The 15,440-nt window shown below is 36.2% G+C and overlaps 1 protein-coding gene across 5 annotated transcripts in view; it reads right to left on the reverse strand.

The window, feature by feature from the left end:
* Positions 1–259: 259 nt before the first annotated feature.
* LOC140714615 (hexosaminidase D-like) overlaps positions 260–15,440 on the reverse strand; it is a 31,671-nt gene continuing 16,490 nt past the window's right edge. For all 5 annotated transcript variants that reach the window (XM_073025966.1, XM_073025967.1, XM_073025964.1 and 2 more), the window contains 8 exons: positions 9,485–9,668; positions 8,334–8,405; positions 7,491–7,692; positions 7,010–7,092; positions 4,722–4,797; positions 3,395–3,496; positions 1,288–1,377; positions 260–1,135 (listed from right to left, as the gene is read on the reverse strand). In XM_073025966.1, the coding sequence (XP_072882067.1) occupies positions 961–1,135; positions 1,288–1,377; positions 3,395–3,496; positions 4,722–4,797; positions 7,010–7,092; positions 7,491–7,692; positions 8,334–8,405; positions 9,485–9,668 (984 nt within the window). In that variant the 3' untranslated portion in view covers positions 260–960. The remainder of the gene's footprint in view (positions 1,136–1,287; positions 1,378–3,394; positions 3,497–4,721; positions 4,798–7,009; positions 7,093–7,490; positions 7,693–8,333; positions 8,406–9,484; positions 9,669–15,440) is intronic.

Genomic DNA, 15,440 nt, shown 5'->3' on the forward strand with positions numbered 1-15,440 from the left:
ATGACGATAAACCATGGAAGTACAGCTCCTCACATACTCAGTACTCATCTTGTTGCGATTCAGCTTTTGTTTGACAGATAGACTGATAACAACTGTCTTTGTAAATAAAAGTTTGAATGAAACTTACTTTTCAGCTATTGCCAGTTGTGTGCCTTGTGTAAATTTATCATAACAGTAACCTTTCAGATTGCAGTTATGATTTAGCTACACGAACTTGAATTTCAATACCAATGGATGTGGTGAAGATAAAGGAAAACAATTTAGAATTAAAGCTGTTTATTAATAGTTAATTGTTCACATTAATAATTAAAATAAATGTTAAAATTTCTTAAAGTCAAAATTTATTAAGACAAAGATTTCTCAACATACGACAGATTTAATTACTAATATAAAAAAGGGCATGTCCACAGTATACCAGAACAATTGATTCTGACTTTGAGAATTGTTTTTAAGCAGATATACTCCAGCCTGGTCCCTGTTACAGCATTTCACAGTTTTTAAATCTTTGAGAAATTAATTCAATTTATCCACACCTCATTGTAAGCAAATCTGCTTGGCACAGAAACATTCAAAAGAAACTGTTTGACTTTGGTTGTTATTCAAAACAGAGAAGGATAATAGGACTGAAACATACTATAGGTATGTCTCTATTGAAGCAATACACACAGAAACAGCTTACTGTAAATTGAGGCTACTTTCTCAGAAATTGAACAGTGAACTGTTGACCATTGTACATAACTGATTCTTTTAAATTTCATGCATTACTCCTCAACATTTTATGGGTATTGTCCATGCCTGGATACCTCAGAAGATGAAACAGGTAGTGTGCACACAGGCACTGACAGTGCCTATATTTATTTGATAGGATGAACCTTGAGTGTAAATCATCAAATGCAGTAACATTCAAATTAAATGAATTGATATAATGACTGTCTTTGAAGACAAAGGCACATGTTTTTTTTATTTGATGTCAATTGATGCTAAAGCTTCATCCATATCGTGCACAAGGCATTGTAACCTTGTCAAAGCTGGGTTAACGTGTTCTTCCACCCACTCTTCCACAGTATCTGGATAATAGATTCTTTCCATTGCTGTACGCAGTTTACTTATGGCTGCTCCCCAAAATGCACAGACACTAGAAAACATTTAGTATGCATTATTATTTAGAATATTTCCATTTTATTAGTTAGCTGGTTAATTTTAGATCAGTAATTGTTTCTGTAGTTTATCTTTCCAGATGCATTATTACATTGTATAAAGTAAAACATCAGCAGAATAAAATCATACCTTCTAACTTCTCCTTCAAAATTCTGAATGATACCAGGGTGGACATACTTTCTCTTTCTGTGGTAGTTACTGAACCATCCTCTTATATATCTAATAAAAGACAGAAAATTGCTAAGTGTCTAAAACAAGACCGGTTTGTCTTAAAAGATATAAAATGCCTGAGATATCTGCATGAATTTTCGGGGTGGAGCTTAGGAGGGATCATGGCGCCTAACGGCGACTCCTTTGCTTGCATCTTTGGAAACAGCTCTACTTCTACCTATAATATCTTTATTTTCCCCTTTTAGGGTTCTTTTGAAGACCCTGACCTGGAGTTACATGCAGGCTTCAGTTCTTTGCCGGAATGGGACCTGTTCCCAGGGTTCCACGACTGGCCGCTTTTCGACAAGCCAAGGGTTCGCCCTGAGAATCTCAATTGTGTTCAGAAGCCTAAGATCTTGGGGCTCTGGAGACAGGCGGATCAAGGGTTGGAGTCTTGGCAGGAGACTCGTGTATCGTCGGGGAGGCCGGAAAATCTTTCGCTGTGGGCCTGAAGACGCGAGGTCTTTGTGATCTTTGGATACAGAGCTTGAAAAAAGCGACAAAACGGACTTTTAAGAGTGTAAACCAGCAGGTTGTTGTTATGTCTCCTGCTCTTTGTGAAAATGGGGGACACCTCCCTCTCCCTTGCCAGGGAGAGAGAGAACCTGCGGTTTGTCAAATTTCAGATGAAATGCGAAGCTTTTGGGGTAACTCTGGTCTGTGTCTTTGCTATTGCTTAGCACACGCTTGGGCTCAGTGATGGTACTGATGCACGATTTTTTTTGCTGGTGGGAGGGGGAGGGGATTGTTGCTTGCAGCCACTTATCACTGGAGGGGGGAGATGGGGGGACTTTGGGGTTCTCACGTTTAACTGTCATTCATTCTTTGGGGCACTTCTGTTTTTGTGGATGTTTGCGAAGAAAAAGCATTTCAGGTGGTATATTGTACACATTTCTCTGACATTAGATTTGACCTTTGAACCTTTCAATTTTAGGAGCTAACATTTACCAAAAGTATAGTTAATAACCTGCATAATTTTGTACATCAAATAGCAATTCATTTATTTTGGGGGAAAAATCCAGTTGAAGCCAAATGTGTTTTGACTTTAAAAAAAAAAACACCATATCAAAAAATGCATTCATTAATTCACTGTTAGAGTATACTGACTGCAGTAACCATCATTCAATGATAGTCCAAGTTTTTAAGAAAACGTCACTATCAAGCAATGTTGTGAAAAACTGTAGAAATATTAAAGTTTGTTTTCTAAACTTAATTAACACCCATAAAATGATTTAACACCTTTAGTGGAATAATGCCAATCAATAAATACATAAAAGCTATATACAAAACTATTGGTTCATTGTTGACAGAACATAGTCTAGTATTCTAAACAGCTTAATGCTTACATCCAATTAGTGGGAAGGAGAATTTCAAAAAAACATTTTCAGTTACTAAGGCAGGGGTTTCCACCCAAGAGTCCACAGATCCCTTGGTTAATGGTAGGGGTTCATGGCATAAAAAAAGGTTGAGAACCCCTATGCTAATGCCTCAATAACCTACATCTAAGTGCAAACACTTGAATGAGTACAAAAATGTTGTCAAAATAAAATGCCTGGAGTTTCTTTTTACCACATGAATAGATGGATATAATATCACCAAGTAAAATTACAGTACCAGATTTTTACAAGATTTCTGGACATTTAGTATTTGGGTTACAATTCAGAACCCCATTTTTAATTCCAGTATGTTTTTGCACAAACACGAGCAGTCACCTATAATTCTTAAAAAATAAACAATTTTCCCCCAAAAAGATTTCTGCTGCCCTTTTCTGGACGTCTTTCAGAGCAGGTCTTTATTTGCAGTCAGTTGTAAAGCACTGGTGGAAAACATACCTCTAAGCTTTTGTATTTAGATGATCACAAGATCAGAAAGAACAAAGGCCATATGCCAGGTGAACATAAGCACACTTATCTCCGGAGATGCCTACAACCCCAAAACCCAGACCTTAAACTTGACGATGAAATAGAATTCAGATTTAATAATTATGTTTTTTCAAATATTTATATTTTGGTAATTGAGTTCTTACATGTTTTCATGAAGTTTATCAACAGATTCCTGTAGGTAAGTAATAACGTGAGTTACGTGGTCAAGCACTTCACTGCCTGGAAAACTGCCAGCATCTTCAACGCTGTAAAACAAGTACCGGTACATCAGAATCTCTTCAGAATAACATTTCAACCGTCAATTATTGCTTATTTGTTTTTGAATTGCTGTGACTTCTCAATTACCATCTTCACTGGAATAAATCATAAATCTTTCATTCAATGCAAATTTAATTTCATTCAAATATTTTATGCCTTCAAAAATCAAACCATTGAGTACAGGCACTAGGATGTTATGTTGAAGTTGTGTAAGTCATTGATGAGGACTAATCTGGAGTATTGTGTGCAGTTCTGGTCACCTACCTACAAGAAAGCCATCAATAAGATTTACGAGGATGTTGCCAAGAGTTGAGTTAAAGGGAAAGGTTGAATAGGTTAGGACTTTATTCCATACAGCATAGGAGAATAAGGATTTGATAGAGGCATTCAAGATCATGATGGGTATAGATAGGGTAAATGCAAGCAGGTGTTTTCCACTGAGGTTGGGTGAGATTAGGTCATGGGTTGAGGGTGAAATATTTCAGGAGAGCATCAGGGGAAACTTCGTCAGAGGGTGCTGAGAATGTGGAATGAGCTGCCAGCTGAAGTGGTGGATGCAGGTTCAATTTCAACATTTGAGAAATTTGGATAGGTACATGGATAGTAGAGGTATGGAGGGCTATAGTCTGGGTGTAAATCGATGGGACGAGACAGATTAGTAATTCAATATGGACTAGATTGGCCAAAGGGGCTGTTTCTATGCTAATACTCTATGACCCTAATAAAATCAGTTGTGTTTTTTTGTTGTTACTGGCAAATCACAACAGGCAATAAAGGTGTTCAACAGCTTTTCCACCTGTTCTTTAATTCCTTGTGCGATTAACTTAAATTTGTATCCAATTGCCTATATTTTATCGACTAGTTTTAAAGATCGAGGCACTTCTCTGGCTACAATCATTCATAAAAATAAAGCCATTTGTTGGGCTATCCCTTAAAGGTTTTACTACAAGGGAAAAAGGCCTGTAGTAAAAACTTTAAATTTATTCCTTCACTGCAGTAACACCACACATACACAAATATTTCTTTAAAAAAAAAATTATTCAGATAATGAATGGCAAATTCAAATAGACTGTTGCAGGACCATCCACTTTTGTATTTATTTTCTAAATAAGTACTGAAGAGAGATAAATTTTAAAAGAACAATTTCCTGGAAGAATTTAAATCCTGCATATTTGTTAGTGCCCTTGAAATACACAATGACAAAGTTGTTACCTTAGAAAATCAATTCTTAGACTTTTGCATCCAAGAGACTGTTTCACATATTCCTCTTCCTTTGGAGAGAACACACCTATTTTACAACACAATAGATTTTCAGAATTAGGGGAAAATAAAGTTTTATTCCCAACGTAGAGTATAAGGGCATCATTCCAGTTAAAACAACTTTAAAATTTTGTGATTGGCTTTATTTATATTAGTAGAACAGTAACCTCCACTGTGAATCTACTCAAAAGTGGAGACCAATTTTGCTTATTAGTAAACCTGTTTCTCAATGAAGGTCATTTTGAGATAAAGAAAATTATATTGCATTTCTTCCAGACTTTGTACAATTGGGCTTGTTACTATTTAAACTGATAAACCAAAATGTTATGGCAAATGCATTTGTTTGCATTATAATAAATCAAAGGATTAAGCGCAGTATCAGAGTATTGATGCAGCAAGTTAGGTACATTTCACCTCCTGCATGTGATTTCCCCAAGTCTCATTGGACTTGGGGAAAGTATATTGAGAATAACAATTACACATACATTTATCGAGTCTGTACTCAAAGGACAACCACACTGTTTATTCCTAGAAACAGTACTGACCAAACAAAAAGATTTAGGTTGTGTCTGTGATTCTGATTAATGATGTGCTTTTGTTTGAATGCCAACAGAGAGAAAGTAAACACATTCAGTTAAAAAACACTATATAAACCATTTATCCAAGTGAAGAATATCTACTGATCACAATGGAAAGGTAACCTAAACTTTGATGGGGAGGTTGTTCAGTATATACCTTAGTGAGAAGTAGTATTAATCGTAAAAGTAAATGCTGTTTGTGATAATTATTTTGCTGCTGTAGCCCATCCACTTCAAGGTTCAACATGTGCGTTGTTTAGCACAGAGTTCTAACACGTCATTATTTGAGCTACTGTTGCCTCTTAGTCAGCTTGAACTAGTCTGGCCATTCTCACCCACAGAATTGCTGCTCCTGGATGTTTTTATCTGTGCTTTTTTTTTTACTGTTGTGTGAAAATCCCAGATGATGAGCAGTTTGAGATACTCAAACCAACTTGTCAGGCAGAAACAATCAGTCCATGGTCAGACACTTAGATCACATTTCGTCCCCATTTTGAAGTTTGATCTGAACAACCGAACCTCTTGACTGTGTCTGCTGTTTTTTAATGCACTGAGCTGCTGCCACAAGATTGGCCATTTAGATGTTTGCATTAGCAAGCTGATATACAGGTGTACCTAATAAAGTGACCACCAAGTGCTTTTTGTAAGCAATGCTCCTACCCTCTGATTGCTTGATGTCTGTTGAACAGGTGATCATCTTACCAATTCCAGGTTGTAAACATCACTATAGGAATTGCTATTCTCTTATTTCTGTTCCACTGCATCTGTTTCTAGGATGAGGCTTTCCTTTCCAGAGTATCAGAGGTGCCTGCCTTCTTCAAAGAAACGGGTTTTCCTTCCTCTAATCATTCTTTGCAACTTTTGCCATCTTCAACGGGATTCTACTAACACTCTTCACCTCTCCCCCCCACTATCCCAACTCTCTGCAGGGATTGTGCTCTCCATAATTCCCCCCCATTTGTCCTTCCCCACTCACCTCTCTCCTGGTGTTTATCCCTGCCACTCTCAGGTTGGAAGAGAAATATGTCATATTCTCTTTGGGTAGCCTCCAACCTGACAGCCTGAACACAGATTTCTTTAACTTCCAGTAATTTCTTCCCCTTCGCTCTTTTTCCATTCCCTATTCTAGCTCCCCTCTTACACCTTCTCCTCACCTGCCTATCACCTCCTACTGGTGCTCCTCTTCCTTCCCTTTGTCCCATGGTTAACTCTCCTCTTAGTCAGATTCCTCCTTCTTTAGCCCTTTACCTTCTCCACCTATCACCTCCCAGCTTCTCACTTTACTCCCCCACTCACCTACTTTTCCCCTCAGCTGGCTTCACTTATCATCTTCCAGCTTGTACTTCTTCCCTTCCACCCCCACTTTCTTATTTTGGCTTCTTCCTCTTCCTTTCCAGTCTTAAAGAAGGGTCTCGGCCCAAAACGCTGACTCTTTATTCCTTTCCATAGATGCTGCCTGACGTGCTGTGTTCCTCCAGCATTTTGTATGTGTTGCTCTGAATTTCCAGTATCTGTAGAACCTCTTATGTTTATAAATTTACTAATACTTCAGAAATTACTCATTTAATGTGTAAAACTCTCCAAAGCAATGGATCAGACAGTGATGTCTTCATAATACAAAGTCATTAGGTATTTAAACACTAATATATTTTTAGGGCTTACCATGTTTCAAGGTCTGCAGACAGACTGCCAAGGATGGAATCCCCACAGGAAGTAATTCACACAAAACAGAGAAATGATCATATCTTGTAAAATAAGATAAAAGACAAACAGAAAAGTCATTAATCTTTACATTATTTGACTTTATTCTTAGTTTGTATGGATACTGTTTTGAGATATATTGCAACACAATTGGATGCCATTAAGGATCTCCAACTGGAAATGGGTTAATTTGTCATTAAACTGAATAAGTAAGTAGATTTAAGAAAAACGATGGTTTATACAATAATGTTTTTCAATTCAGAGGAAACTTAACAACTTTCACAGATTTGTTATTAAGGATGAGGAAAATGAAGCAAGGCAATAATAGTTATTTAAAAAAGGCTGTTAGACAAATGAAATTGCCAATCAATAAAACAGCTAGAAAGATTTCAGCACATTTGGTAATGGTACAAACACTACAAGATTCAGAGTCCTTGCATACCTCTGCCAACCAGTGAGTGCTATCCCCTGTAAATGAATGGAGTTCCTTGGCAGAGTCTCAGCTACCTTCAGCCACTGCAGGTGGTTAGCTAAGTGATAGCTAATTGATGTTAGACATTGAGCTGCACCTGTAGCTCCTTTAAAAGCACTTGCAAACCATATTTGAGAGAATCCCATTCTCTGATATTTTTGTACTTGAAGTGCTATGAAATTAAACAATATCATATTATGAAACATGATCTGGCCTATTCTGCTTAATACAAACACTACTTCATTTCAGTTTACCACAAATGCAAAATAAAGTATGTTTTCAGCCTTGTTGTGGGTAGCAAAACAGATTTACTTTTAGTGACATATTGATTAACATTATTGTACATTTTCTGAAATTCTGTATTGGCTGAACGTTTCACAAGACATACAATTTCTAATTTAAGTTTTAAAATGCACCAAAGAATGCATGTGTTAGTAATTAAATCAAATTGGCAACTGCAATCATGGAACTGCAGAAATTTCTTCATCTTACTGGTAGAGAAAATTTGATTAGCTTTGCAGTACCCGTCATGAGGCCTTTTAATAATGAACACAGTAGCATGTGAAAATAGTAGAAGAAATAAACATCATCATTCTGATAAAGGATGATGCCATTCCTTGTACAGAGGAGATTTAAAGGGCCATTTTGTTTTAATCTCTTTGCAATAGTTCTCTTTTTGGGTTGCACCATAGAATGCACTTATACCTTTTCAGGATATATTGCTTCAAATGTGAACCACTTCTGCCACACAATTTATTTTACGTCTTTCACTAATTTATGGATATTGAAAATTTTCTAAATAATTTTACTTACACATTTTATTCACATCAAGGTCAGCATTATATACCCAGATCATTGGTTCAACCAGCTGATCTAACATAGATTCTAACAGGAGATAAAAGAAAAGGAATTTATTTAATACATGCATCAAATTCACTGTACTTATGTATAATGAAAATAAAGATCATTCATTTATTCAAATGGCAAAGACAAAATAACTTTCAAAAAATCTAAATAGAGAATACAAACATTCCTTAACTTATTATAAAAGGCCAAAATAAATATAAACTTCTGGTTTAATTCTCAAATCATCTGTATTTTAATTCTTTATAGATACTAACTAAAAACTTGTTGACGTGATCATCCTTTTATAAATATTATTGTTCAATTAGAGCATAAATTCTTAAGGAAAATGTTAGGGTCAATATTAGTTCTCTGGAAAAACTATCCACTAATTACCGCAATAGACAGCAAATATGTTTAATAACATTTAGGGGATAACATTAAATATGAACTATGGATAATTGAAATTATAAAAATTAAAAAAAATATTCTTTTTTTAGAATAACCTAAAGATTACTGCTGGCAACAAACCTTTTCCAAGACAAAGACAAATAATTAGCATATTAATTTAAATTTTATTTTAATATTCATTTCAAGTATGAATAAACCAAATGAACACAACCATGAGATTGAAAATATCTTCTGATTTATGCTTAAGTATTAAAAATGATTGCATTCTTTGATAATTCTGTTACAATAACCTGTCACTAGATAAGACAATCCAAATAAATACTACCAAATGTAAAAGCAAAAGAAACCTCAGAAAATAAGGACACACAAGTATTATGCATTACAGGTACTACATTAGGCCAAAATCCACATTTACCTTCAGAAATTATAGTAAATTGAAATACTGAGATATACAATTAATGCAGAAGTCTAAATCAGCAATACTCAAGATACCCCTTAGCATTAGCAACAAACAAGAGGTTATGGGATAAAATTACAAAAATTATTAAAAATCAAAAGCAGTGAAGAAAACATTGGGTGATGATCAAACAGTATGCAGGTGAGCAAAAGAGACTATGCTGAAAGAGAGACCTGCTGAACAAACCAATGAAACTAAATGTGTATTTTTTATGCATTTACCTCCAAACAGTCAGTGACAAAACCAGGAATACCTTTAAGTTTAGCTGCACTGATATTTCGGAGCATATCGTCCCAAATTATAGGTTTCACATTTGAGTGAGTAGCAATGATGTAGCTTGCAACTGCTTTCACATGAAACATGAACAGACTATTTTTATCAGTTTGGCCTTGCTCAATCAATTGCTTGGATTCTTCACCTTCACCGAGGTAATAAACCTAAAGGTAATATTGCAAACTATTAATTTTCATTGCAAAATTGGCTGAACAGCTTTCAAAGAGGAAGAGTCAGAACTGGCTGATAAGTTGCTGATAAGTTCATCTTTTCTACATCCATATACTTGGATTTTGTTCACACCAGAGAAAAAATTTATTCCACTGAGTTTATTTCAGAGTAATTCCATCAGTCCCATTCCTCTACTTGTTTCTCTGTAATCTACCAACCACCCAATTGAGTGGTAGTTTACTGTAACTAATTACTCTACCAACAAGCACATCTTTGGGACTATGTAGGAAACAAGATGACTCACAGTCCCACACAGACAATACATGTGTCAGTGTCACTCCCAGGATATTTGAGTTGGGCAGCAGCAGCAGCACTAACTGTTGTGTCGCTTTGTTGCATGAAATCCAGTGCCCCTGGCATTTAAAGCAATATATCAAACATCACTGACACTTAAAAAACAGAATGAGGATTATGAAAGACTTTATTTCAACCTTTCAAGTGTCAAAAACTATTTAACCAAGTTCAATTAATTAGAAAAATAAAAAACCCTATACATATGTAACACACTATAAGGTTTCACTGCTAATGTAAAGGGCTCTCTGTAATGTTTCACTACTACTGTAATGTTTTCTCTGTAGGAGCAATGTTTGGGTTACGACTAGAGATAACGGGGCTTGGAAATGTGCACCATCCAATGAGAGGTATGTTGTTCCTTCTCATGGGTTTGAAAGAAGGGATTTCGCCGTCTTCTGTTGGAGAGAGAAGACACGAGTGCATAGAGATCTGTTCTGGGACAGGTAGACCGCTGGAGGGAGTGAACTTGGAGTGAGGGAATGCAACGCGCGGAGGAGGTCGATGGGGAACGAATGGACGGAAACATGAGCTCCAAAGTGCATATTAGACTGTTTCATGTGAATGGGCCCTTTTTCTTTTTTGTTTCTTTACTAACCTATAGTCAAATTAAGCATTATAAAGCTCAATTGTTTAATTCCATATTTTGTACTGTTTGTTATTTCCTGGTAATGATTTGTAACAGGGAACACATCACGCAGTGCCCACCAAACAAGATTTCTGAAGTTTGGCTGGGCCGGAAGCTGTCTTCACCTAGATTAAGCTGCTAGCTGAACCTGAAGGTTACACTTAATTCTGGTCTTTTGCAGCTAATCAGTGAACAGCTACCCTATTGTAAGTGTTGGTGAACTAAATCAAGTTAATGTTAAGCCTGTTGGATTCACTGTGGAGTCCAAGATCACTGTGCAGGCAGAAAATTTTTAGCACTGAGTGGTCTGTAGTTTGGGAACTTCTAAGTTTATATAATAATCCCAAATTTAGTAAAATTTATGTGGAGAAATGCAGACATTTGTTAGAAAGTTCCAGTCGGCCAGGTTTACAAATTAAACATTGTACATAATCTGTACATCATGAAACAGAGCACAGGATGGAAATGGAGGGCCCAGTGGCAAGACAAATTTTTTGCTTAACATCAACAAAATGAAGGAGCTAGCTAGAAAATGCGGTGGAGTACACAGCCTTGTCTGAATTAATGGTGCAAAGGTGGAGACAGTTGAGGGATTTCACGTACTTAAGACACAAATATACTCCAAAATTTCCCCTGGACAAGCCACATGGATGCTACAGCCAAGACAGCACACCAGCACCTTTACTGGAGGATAAGAGGCGATTTAATAGAGATGATCAAAGTGGAGAGTCAATGCCTTTTTCCCTGGGTGGCAATGGCTAATATGTGAGGATATTCTTTTAAGACAAGTGGAAGAAAGTTTAGAGGAAATATTAGTGGTGTTTTTATTTAAGACGTGAAAGAATCTGACCTATCAAGTGTGACACTGGGAAAGCGTGTATGGAACTGGAGGAAATAGCAGAGGTACTTAATGAATACTTCAGGTATTCACTATGGAAAAGGATCTTGGTGATTATAGTGATGACTTGCAGCAGACTGAAAAGCTTGAGCATGTAGATACTAAGAAAGAGGATGTACTGGAGCTTTTGAAAGCATCAAGTTGGATAAGTCGCCGGGACCGGATGAGATGTACCCCAGGCTACTGTGGGAGGCGAGGGAGGAGATAGCTGAGCCTCTGGCGATGATCTTTGCAACATCAATGGGGACGGGAGAGGTTCCAGAGGATTGGAGGGTTGTGGATGTTGTTCCTCTATTCAAGAAAGGGAGTAGAGATAGCCCAGGAAATTATAGACCAGTGAGTAAATTGATGGAGAAGATCCTGAGAGGCAGGACTTATGAACATTTGGAGAAGTATAATATGATTAGGAATAGTCAACATAGGGGGTCAGCAGGAGACGCTCATGGAGTGCGCACGGTTTCAGATTCGCTCCATAACTTCTACTTTTTTTAACCTATGATCACCCTTATTTAACTTATTTTTACCTACACCAAAAGATTCTTGTTACTTTTTTGGACTTATCTTTTAGAGTTTATTGTGAATTTTTGAAGAAAGGAATACAGAAATGGCTCTTAGATCTAAAGGGCGAGAACACGGGAAGGATTTTAACGGTAACGCGAAGAAAAAGACGACTGATCCTAAGGGCACTGAATTGACTTATGAAATGTTATTGGAGGTTTTAAATCAAAAATTTGAAGAACGACAAATTTTTAAACAAGATATAAAGGCTTTTCAAGATTATATGGATAAGACGGATTCAGTAGTTAACCAGCAGCAAGTTCTAATCGCAACTCTGCAAGAAGACGCTCGGAAGCGAGATTTGATAATTGAAAAATTGGAGCAGAACTTACTTTCGACGATTAAACAGGTGGAAACACTTAAAGCCAAGAGTGTCGACTTTGAGAACCTACGCATACTTGGTCTCCCAGAAGGTATTGAACAAGGGGACCCTCGAAGTATTTTGCTCAACTTTTAAAGGATGCGTTCCCTTCTGTATTCCCAGACAGTCCTCCGTTACTCGATTGTGCTCACAGAATTATGCGTCGATCATCAAGAGTTTCAGCTAAACCACCGGTTGTAATTGTCCAATTTCACTATGTGCATGTTAAAGAGCAACTTATTCGTGTGGCTCGGCGTGTAGGGATGGTCAAATTTCAAGATCACAATTTTCGCTTAGTAGAAGACTTTAGTCCAGAAGTAATGACGGCAAGGCTTCTTTTTAAACCTCTGATGTCTGAATGTTATGAGAAAAATCTAAAACATGCGCTCTTATACCCAGCGAAGTTCAGAATATCGCCTCCGAATGCACCAAGGCGAGTTTTCCTTTCTACATCTGATGCGAGAAGCTTTCTGGATGAGAACTTCCCTACTGCTACGGACACTCATTCCAACTAAATGAGTGATTTTGATCGTGCAAGATGGTTTTTATTTCTAAAACCAGATTTTGTTTCTGGCTATTGGTGTAGGTTTACTCTATATTTTATACTCTAGTTAAAGTTTTTTTCCCTCGACATGCTAATCTTTTTATTTTACTTACTTCAACCACTGTACTTTATCTTTGGTAATTATTATTAATCCTTCGAAGGTGAATTTATTTTTACTAAGATGGTGGTTTCTTCTCTAAAATATTTTTGGCTTTTTTTTTGATTTCGCCATTTTATTTTCTCTCGTCTTCTTCCTATAATGCATCTCTTATCATAGTTTAAATTTTTTTAGTTTGTTTGGGTTTTAACCCGATTTATAAGTTACTAGTGATTATACTCTTTTTGTTTTTTTTTACTACCAATTATATTAAGTGGTTTGGTTTTTGTATAGTGATTATTATTTCTTTAGAGTTTGGGTGGATCTTTTTTTTTAATCCTTTATATATGGAGTTGTCTTCTGCTGATATGGGGGTAGATTTAGTTTCATTTTTTCTTTTTCCCAGCCTATCCCTTGCTGGGGTAGTCTTGTTTTTTCCTCTTGGGTGGGGGGGGGGGGGGGGGGGGAGGTCTTTTTCTAATTCTTATGGTTCTTTTTAATCAGGTTTTTTTTAGTTTTTTTCATTTGGGCTGATTTTAAACTACAAAAATGTCCAGGATGTCGTCACTTCCTGGTCCTCCCCTTATTTTTGTTCCTCTTCCGGGTGCATGAGTTTATAAGTTGGTTAACCCTTTATATACCAAAGGGTTGATTTCAGAACTATGGCTCAGACCATTAATTTTGTCTCTTGGAATACTAATGGCTTAAACCATCCGATTAAACGGAAAAAGATTTTCAAAGTATTCCAAAGACTTAATGCTCATATTATTTTTGCACAAGAAACTCATGTGAGGAAAGAGGACAATTATCGCTTTTTTAGGTTTTGGCGGGGTCAACAGTATCATTCGAATTCGAATGCCAAAGTAAAGGGAGTTTCAATTTTTATTGACTCCTCTATTGCATTTGTCCAACATATCTTTTCGGATCCGAATGGTAGATTTTTGTTAATTACTGGCTTACTTTTTACAAAAAGGTTGCTATGGTTAATGCTTATGCTCCAAATGTGGATTGTCCTGATTTTTTAAAGTCCTTATTTACTTCTCTACCTAATCTAAATGAATATAAGTTAATAATGGGTGGTGACTTTAATTGTTGTTTAAATCCTTTGATAGACAAATCTATATCTAGTCAGATTTTACCTAATAAGTCGGCCACTTGTATTAACTCTTTTTTGACTGATAATGGAATTTTTGATATTTGGAGATTTCGGCATTCTAAAGTTTTCATTTTTCTCACGTTTATCATTCCTACTCAAGAATTGATTATTTTTTTTATTGACTCTTGTTTTGTTCCATCGGTTATTGGTTGTAATTATGATATTATAGCCATCTCTGACCATGCTCCATTAAAACTTTCTATTAAATTTACGGATACAGCTTCTAGTGCTAGACAATAGCGACTTGATTCTACTTTACTGCAAGATCTGGATTTTATTAAATTTATGAAGGAACAGATCAATTTCTTCTTTTTAACTAATTCCACGGATGATATTTCTTGCGGAACACTTAGGGACACTTTTAAAGCATATATACGTGGATAGATTATCTCCTACTCTGTTGGTCTGAGAAAACGCATCAAGAAGGAAACTCTTTTGTTGGTTGATAAAATTAAAGAGATTGACATGAAATATTCGATTACTCCTAGTAAGGAGCTTTACAAACAAAGGGTTGAACTTCAAACGGAACATAGTTTATTACTTACATCTTCGATTGAAAATCAATTAATGAAAACCAGATCTGATTTTTATATACATAGTGATAAATCAGGTAAACTGTTAGCTAGTCAATTGAAGAATGCTTTGGTTAAACGTCAAATTACTAAGATCCGTCAGCAGAATGGGGATCTGACAGTAAACCATGATGAGATAAATAAATCATTTCAAGATTTTTATACCTCCCTGTATCATTCCGAATCCCGTTATGATCGTAATACCATGTGTGATTTTTTTGGGAAATTGAATTTTCCAAAATTATCAGATGATCTTGCAATATTAGAAACTCCTATTACGGATGCAGAAATTAAAGGGGTTATTTCCTCTATGAATTCTGGGAAAGCACCAGGTCCAGATGGGTATACAGTAGAATTTTTAAAATGTTTTTCCGCTACTCTTTCTCCTTGGTTTATGCAGGGTTTTTGAAGAAGCAATTAGATTGGGCAATTTGCCACAATCTTTTTATAGAGCTTCCATTTCTTTAATATTGAAGAAAGATAAAGACCCTACTGACTGTGCATCCTATAGACCAATATCTTTATTGAATGTAGATTCCAAGATCTTTTCCAAGTTACTGGCATCCAGGCTGGAGAAGGTACTACCCCAAATTATTTCGG

Source organism: Hemitrygon akajei, chromosome 22, assembly GCF_048418815.1.
Source record: "Hemitrygon akajei chromosome 22, sHemAka1.3, whole genome shotgun sequence".
NCBI lineage: Eukaryota > Metazoa > Chordata > Chondrichthyes > Myliobatiformes > Dasyatidae > Hemitrygon > Hemitrygon akajei.